The 8,429-nt window shown below is 40.5% G+C and overlaps 1 protein-coding gene across 1 annotated transcript in view; it reads left to right on the plus strand.

The window, feature by feature from the left end:
* Positions 1-8,225, plus strand: part of EGFR (epidermal growth factor receptor) — a 158,440-nt gene extending 150,215 nt beyond the window's left edge. Inside the window, exon 28 of the mRNA XM_036406320.1 lies at positions 811-8,225. Coding sequence (XP_036262213.1) covers positions 811-1,187 — 377 coding nt within the window. The 3' untranslated portion in view covers positions 1,188-8,225. The remainder of the gene's footprint in view (positions 1-810) is intronic.
* The last annotated feature ends 204 nt before the right edge of the window (positions 8,226-8,429 follow it).

Genomic DNA, 8,429 nt, shown 5'->3' on the forward strand with positions numbered 1-8,429 from the left:
CAGTTCCCTTATGAGCCAGATTCCTTATGTTAGCCATGTGTGCCATCTAGGCAGGGAGTTTGCATGTGTGGTTATATGTTTAAAGCTTTCTACTTGAGAAAATAGCCTCTAAAAATTTTGGATTCATTTTTTTACCATTTCAACAATATAAAGAGCTTTATGGCTGTTTCATTGCTTTCACAACTTAATTCACAGAAGGCAGTTCATGGTTTCACGTGGACTTACAGTGTAGGCGGCCAGAGAGAGAGCCAGTGAGCACTGAGGGAGATGGGGCTGGATAATGCAGTGATGAGGCTTTGTGTCCTTAAAAAATCCCAACCAAGAATATGCCATAGCTAAAAAGGGTGAAAGGCCCTGCAAGGAATAGCACTGACGTGAAATGTGGAGTCAGTGTTACTGCCAGTCCTGTATTTTCTAGGCATTTTCCTCATCTCTAAACATTTTTTCCAGGGAAACAGCTTCTGGCAGCTAACCTCCTAAACTGCCATTTCAGAACACTATCTGGGACACAGCCACCCACGCACCACTAAAATCAGCAGTAGCTATCTCACTGTCTCATGGTCCAAGCCATCTTTCTGCTGGTTGGCAAACAAAATTCTTGAAGGTGAACCTCAGGGCAGCATGTTTGGTGCCCCAGAGTGGCAGTCCCTGCCTTTGGCTCTTTTCCACTCTGGGAAATTCAGAGATGTGCCATGTGCAAAGACCAAGTGGCAGCTGGGTTGAAACTAAATGTCAAGTGACACAAATGTTTGCATTAATTTTATATCTTCCTTTTCATTCCTTCTCATTTTAATTTCCTTTTTATTCTAGAGTATGTAAACCAATTGGTGCCCAAGAAAGCATCTGCCTCAGCAGTCCAGAATCCAATCTACAACAACTTCTCTCTCACAGCAAACTCAAAGGTTCCCACAGACTCCAGCTACCAGAATTCACACAGCACAGCTGTGGACAACCCTGAGTATCTCAACACCAACCAGTCTCCCCTGACCAAGACAGTCTTTGAGAGCTCTCCCTACTGGATCCAGGCGGGCAACCACCAAATAAACCTGGACAATCCTGACTACCAGCAGGACTTCTTACCGAAGGAAACCAAATCTAATGGTCTCTTGAAAGTTCCTGCAGCAGAAAACCCAGAGTACTTGAGGGTAGCAGCACCAAAAAGTGAATACATTGAAGCCTCAGCATGACCATAGAGAATTTCTTCTTGCAGCAAGGCAAGCTGGAGAAGTGAACTATTGACTGCTGCAAGAGTGGACTCTGGCTCAGAGCAAATGGCAACCACAATGCATCAAAAAGCACCTCTGCTTTTCAGCATGGGGCTTGGAAACTGCAAAGCCTGTCTGATGGTAGTTTGGGTCTTTCCCTGCCCATTTCCATGTAATAACTGAGGCCCATAGCCTGCGCTCAGACGCATGTTGGGATGGAGCAGGATCTTCCTGGACTGAAGAAATATGGATGCATTCCTTTCATTTTCAAATGGTAGCATGGTAAAAAGCCACTCTGGGATGAACTCGAGAACTGTACACATTGTACAGTCAAATTCCTTTCTACATTCTGTATTTTTATAAATGTTTCTAACAGAAGTTTTGGATCTTTTACAAGATCAGATGCTTGTACTGCTCGTCTGCTAAGTGTTGCTCAGATCACCAGCAGGGAAAAGAATTATGTTCCAAATCTTCTGGAACTGAAACTGTTATTCCAAACCACCAGATTTTTACAAATTGGCTCCATATACTGCCTTTTGACCCAAAGGTGAGAAGTGCATCTGAGGGACGTATGGGCGATTCTGCCCAGGGCAGTATGGAGTGGATTGGTCTGGGGAAAACTAGCACAAGGAGCAAAATAGCACAATGCATCACCTGCTGACCACTACTGCTACAAACTGACAAGAGGAACATGCCTCCAAGTCACCTATACATGATTATAAAGTGCTCACTAGTCTGTTTTCTGATGGTCAAACCCAAGACTTTTTTCTGTTCTGATCCTTTATGCAGCTGTCAAGTTGTCAAAATGCCTTTCTTCTTCAACAAAACTGTTGAAGATGTTGCCATAACTGAAAAATGAAGTGTCAGATAATCTTTAACAGATTTCAATTAAATGTCAAGGAAATGCAAATAGTGGCAAATTGGAGCACTCACAAGACAGACTGGAAGAACTATACTAAATTAAACTTGACTAAGGCAAGAAATACAGGTAGTTCTGGCCAAGCAGCTTTATTTCCCATTTTAAAGGGACTCAAAGCAGAAATAATTTTCCCTTAAACATTTGGCAAAGAAAAGGGGTACTATCTAAGTAGTACATTTCACTCACTTCAAGGCAAAATACTACCAATTGTTGGTAGTAGGCTGGGGCTAGTTAAATGTCCCTTTGGGGTTACTATTCTGGCAATGCAGGAGGAACAGTGAGAATGAATTAAGGAAAGAATGAATAATCTAGAGTGATGGAAAATATTATCTCCCTCTTCTGAAGCACAGGGTTACCTACTGCTTCTTTGAAATATGCAGCATCATCTTCTGGTTATTAGTGTGATATAGGCAGGCAAGGCAAGGCTAAGATCTTGGCTTGACAGTATAAATCAGTCACAGCAGCAAAAGCAGCTACTTTTTCCAGTGACCCATAAAATTATTCCATCACTAACATTTCTTATGAATGTAGGAGGAATAAAGTGCCTAAAGTGTGAATTTAGTCAGTCCTTTAGATGCATCCCACCAGCAGCTTGGCAGTGCTATTTTAATCAAACCACTAGATCTGAAAGCAAATTCTCATTTGGGGACAAAGGCTCTTAACTAGTTGAATGTTGGCAACTTGCTTGAGGATAGCATAAGCAGCTGACTTGGAGAGGATCTGTAGTCTATATTAAGTAGCAAGAAATACTCATATTTATGCTGCTGCTGTGTTTAGAATACATCATTATGTGTTTCAGTTCAGGTATTCCATCTGAAGTCCAGGATCAAGTAGCAAATCTTTAGAGCACTATTATTACAGAATTACTGAGGAAAGGAGACCTTCAGTCATATGAAATGAGCCCTTTTTAAAGTAACATGCATTAGCAGTTTGTATGTGTACAGTTCATGGGTCCCGCTACAGTACAGGGTGAAGTGGCATGTTGGGTCAGAATCCAGAGATTGTTCTGTTTGGTAGATGTGTCTCACCATGACCAAGTCCCAGACACAGCAGTGTGGAAGATGCAATGTTTGACTTGGATTATCAGTGGCTTTTATTTAAAACAGTAACCAAAATTCAGTTCCCACGTCCAATTAGCAGCAGATTTCTCCTTGCATTCCTGGGAGCAGATTTGTTGTGTTGCTCTCACAAGTGTGTAACATGTGCACACAGGCAGTGCTGCTTTTCCCCACCCACTGCCCTGGCAGAAATGTACATAAAACCAAAAAAAGTTCTTAACAGAATTCACAGATAATTTTTCAATTTGCTGAAGATGTTATGTCTCCAAGCAGAACACTAGAAAATCACATAGTGCATATTCTCCCACAGAATCTTTCAAACACTACTGCACAAAGGAATTTACTGATTTTAATCTGTTTAATCTGTTAGCTAAAACAAGAAAACCACTGAGAAATAGCATTATGTATCACCAGCATTATGTAGCATGAATAGAGATTAATGCCTGCCCTTTTAAAACAATTCAGGAGGGATTCAGTAGCAGCTCAGTGCTAGAAACAAGGAGATTCATCTAAAAATTAAGCAATCTAAGTTTGAAACAATCTCTCTTTGAATGTGATGTTTTTGATGAAAAAAGTAGGAAAGAGGATGTAGGACCACAAACTCTTGATACAAATGTAGATTCCAGACTGGTGGGATCAACTCTATTGTGAAGTATTTCTGGTAAATGGCATCTTGTAAGCCATGATTTGTAAGTTGGCAGCTCAGTAATGATTCAAAAGCCAGCAAAAAATAAAAACTAGGTAGTGCCTGCAGGGGCAGATACAGTGGCACTGAGAGCAGATGGGACTGTGCAGCGATGACTGTGGCTGGAAGCACAGGTGCTGTGCAGGCTGATGCTCACAGGTAACAGATAATAGCAATATACCAAATAATTTCCACCAGGATTAGGAAAAAAAAAAACAAAAAAACAACAAAACACAAGTAAGCAGCAGAAATGCCCTGGTTTACAGCCCATTGCAGCTCACTGAACATCAAACAGCAAGGAGACCCCAGCAGATTGTGTGTGCTCATACAGGAGACCATGGTTAAGCAGCATAAATGAACATCCAGAAATAACTCGAAAGGTCAGCTGGAGGTGTGGGTAGAAAAGGCTGATTTTAAAGACACAGCTAAATAGGGAAATGTAGCATTCCAAAGCCTCTTCTGAAAGCTGACAGTCTTACCACTAGAGAAAGATAAAATTTCCCTCTTTACTGTATTTCTCATGGAAGACCAAATAAAACACTCACAAATTATTCCTTAGCATCTATGCTAAAGCTGTAGTTATTACAGAACTCCTTTTGCAATAATAATTTAGGACTTTTAATAACTTCTGAGTGTATGAAAATGTAATTTAAGAGTCTTCATCTTACTTTGATGTTTTCCAGTGACTGTGTGCAGTGTCAGCACACTTGATTTCATTGTGGTCCTTGGGTTGTTTTTTCTTCTGCTGCAAAGGGAGTTGATCTGGAAAATTTTCTTCATGTTGCAATAGATTTTGTCGAGTAAATTCATCCAGAGGCCAGGGACTTGCTACTGTTCCCAGCTGACAGTCAACACTGAAGTAAGCTTTTTTAGAGAGAGCAATTGGAACGAGATGTTGGTTTCTGGAATGCCTCAGGGTGATGCCCCATCCCACCCACCTCACCACAACTTGAAGCCTGCCCTAGCATTAGGAAATGTGGTCCTGTGGTTTGTTTGAAAGGAAGGGACTTGTATAGGGAGAGTAATGCCAGGGAAGGGCTGCAGCTGACCAGTCCATACCTGAGAGAGCTGCTGAGTTTGCACAGGGACATCACTGTGGCCACTGGCTGTTCCTGCAGGTACAGGTGCTGCTGTCCCTGAACGCAATTGATGTGAAGGGGGGTTGCAGAGATTGCTTGTGCCAAAACCAATGTACATGGCATTTGTATTATGGGGGGTATCTCTTCTCTTCCCTGGGGGACATAGTTAGGGTTACAACAATGTCACAGGACCCCAAACAGCTTGAAGAAATCCCATCAAAAAGTGCCTGGGGTGTTCCTGGTCTGTCTGCGGGTGCTCCAGGGTGTCAAGAAGAAACTTTGCATTTCCAGACAAGCACTCATTTTTCACATTCAGGGTTCCACATTTTCTCTTAGTATGACCACTGCCTGTCAAATGACCAGCCATTGTTTCCCCCAAAGTTTCTCTATGAGAAAACACTTGAATCAGGACAAAGTATGAAAATATACCTGTGTCCTTCTTGGTGGAAACTGTATACTCATGAAATGTCAGACTTTGTGTATAACACTTAGCAAGACTGCTTTGTAATGTTTTATCACCACTAGTTCAAATTTTTATATTGGGATCCCATTTTCGAGCTTTCTTCTTATAAGTGTTCCCTCTTTGTTCTGACATACAACTTTCAAGAAAAACCTTTTTAAATAAAAAAAAAAAGAAAAAAAAAGTTTATACAAAAGAAGAACTTGACACTTTTAAGTAGCTTGTCAAATGGGCTGCATTAGGACCAAAGATGTAACGTCTTGTTTTCTTGCTTTAAAGGAATAAGGTATTGATCATCACTTCCACAGCCTCTTTTTATAGAGAAGAGCTACAGAGCTGCACCCTTCATTGGGGCAGGATCAGACTTCCACTGAGCAAAGAGAGCTTAGCAGGAGGGTGAGGCCTGTCCATAGAAAACCAAACTGAATATCAGGACCATGTATCACTTCAGGGCCAAACCTACAACCTCTACTTTGTATTGCACTTAATGCACTATCTAAACAGAGACACAGCCAAGAAAAAAGAAGCAAATAAATGATATTTTGGCTCAGTATCAGGAAAAAATGCGATGTGAAGATGAGGCATGATAAAATAACTTCTTTGTGTGAGGAAGTGTGTAGGCAGGCAGTGAGACTTTAAAACAGTAACACTTTTGATTATGTATTACTTTAATTATGCAGGGGAGTTGAAATCACAGAGCTTCCATGATATGCTTTGCTTTCTGCCATGTCTCCTGCCTACATTTGATGTCTGTTGTAGGCAGATCACCACCTCTATCACCATGGCCCTGTGGACTGAGAATTGTGAGTTGGTGCAAGCCCTTCTTTTTTGCAGGGAGAGAAAAGTGCAGCCCTAGTTGGCTGTCCCACAGTTAGTGGTCAAGCTAAGCCCTCAACAGCATCCAAAAATGGGTTTCACAAGGCGAAAAATTGGCAGCTGAAGACCTGCCTGGCAAAAGACACAGCACTTGTTGCACTGATGAAGTCAGCAGTCAGAATGCTGAACACCTTCGGCCAAGATTTGGGCCTGGGGCTTCATCAACTTTGCTGTCATCTTCTAACATGGTGCAGATGGGGCAACACAGGTCCTATGGTCTCTTTCTATCTCTCACCTTGAAGTAATGGATTTTTCTGATTAATAAGGTGTAAACCAGAAATCAAAAGAAAAAAAAAACAGAAATCAAAAATGCTTCTAACAACTGTAGTGGTAGAAGGTGTTGTTCCTATGCAGCCAATAGAGTACATAATTTCCAGTCAGGCTGGAATTTATCCAGACTCTTCTCCTTACCTCCCATAAGCTAGGTGGAGAGTGTGCATTTGCAACCACCATCAATGTTATCCTCATATTTTATTAAAGGGAATAATCAAAGTAGTTGTCTACAATGGTAGGAGGCTTGGCTCACATACCTACATTCCCTTTTTAATCCTACATTCCTAATAGAGTTCTCCTTGAAATTAATGGGATGTTGAAATTGATTACATTGAGAGTATAAAACAAGGCTAATGTTGAGTGATTTTTGAAAATCCCTCACAATAATCTGAGATCCTATGGATCCATTGCCCATTTTAGGCTGCTTTGTACTGATGCAATCAACTGAATATAAGGTATGATGACTTGGATTTAATAAACTGTCAAGCAATATATCCACAGATACAGATCCTCAGAACATTGTAAAGTTACTCAACTATGAAAGCACTATTTGTAAAATAAGAAACTCTTGACTTTTATATGGTTTAATGGTTTATACTGTTGATCAAAGATTGTTTGTATATGAGCGATGAAAAAATGAGGTGTATATTATTCTTTTTAATTGTTTTTAATTTTGGAGGACTTTTATTGTAATATACTGTTGTATTTGGGGGGAACAAAAAGCAGGGGCTAGCTTGTAGCTTGTAGCCAGAGGAGAACTCACAGTAAGGGTTCTTTATTGATGGACTTGGATTTTTTTTCTGGTTAAATTTATCACCTTGGGGATTTATCCAGAGCTTAGTGAAGCTAGTAACAGCCCTCTTTCTTCTCTTCAAGACTCTTTGGCTCTCTGCATGCACAGTGCTGGAGTTTCATAATGTGACCAATAATACAGGCAACCCTTGTGACTAGTGGAAGTGCAATATGAAAGCCCAGGTGCTGCTTATCAGGGCCTAAAAAAAGCTGCTCTTTTATGTGTCAGGTTCCCACTTCACTTCCATGACAAGAGCAGAAGCAGAGTGAAAGCAATCCCTTAAAGGCTGATCCATGTGTCATATGAAGCAATAGTCTTGGCCATTTCCAAAGTGCATAGCTAAGGCAAAATAAAGTCTCAACCAGAGTCACACTGATGACTTAAATTGTTGTACTATACTAGGCAGGAAGAGAAATTCTCTTAGCAAAGGCTGAGCCAAATGAAGCCCCAGTGTACCCTGAGTATGGGTGTGTAATATCCAACTGGTGGAACACGTGGCTGACAAAGATTAAAGGAATTGCAGGGTCTTCAACATGAACAGAGCAAAATACACTGCAAAACAGTAAAGAAGAGAGGAGCTGGAACTCTCAGTATGCACTCAGCCTGGATAGGTCCCTGGTATCACAATTAGTAAATGAAATAATTTTTGTCTTTATAGATTAATTTTGTACACAGAAAAAAAAAAAGCCACAATAGCACCTTTCTCATTTTCATCTTTCCATCCAGACCCTTCCAGTACATAGGCTGCATGTTTTACCAGCTCAACCCATTTTATGCAGAAATTATGTAGTCCTAATCTTCATATTACTGGTTCTCAGAAATGTCTAATGCGTATTAATGCATGATATTTTTATTTTAATAAAAGTAATTAAATAAATATTTGCTCTCTTGGCACATTATTTCCTTCCCCCCTGCTTTGAAATCAGCTGCTTGATAAGATTCTAGCTAAGTTAGTATTGCTCTGAAGAAGAATAATTAGTATCAAGAAGGAAATTAAAATATACATTGTACATCTATGCACCTCCTCTGAAGATCAGAAAGCAACTTGTAGATTTAAAAGTCCTTATCAGACAGGAAACTG

The sequence above is a fragment of the Molothrus ater genome, chromosome 1 (genome assembly GCF_012460135.2).
Source record: "Molothrus ater isolate BHLD 08-10-18 breed brown headed cowbird chromosome 1, BPBGC_Mater_1.1, whole genome shotgun sequence".
NCBI classification, from domain to species: domain Eukaryota; kingdom Metazoa; phylum Chordata; class Aves; order Passeriformes; family Icteridae; genus Molothrus; species Molothrus ater.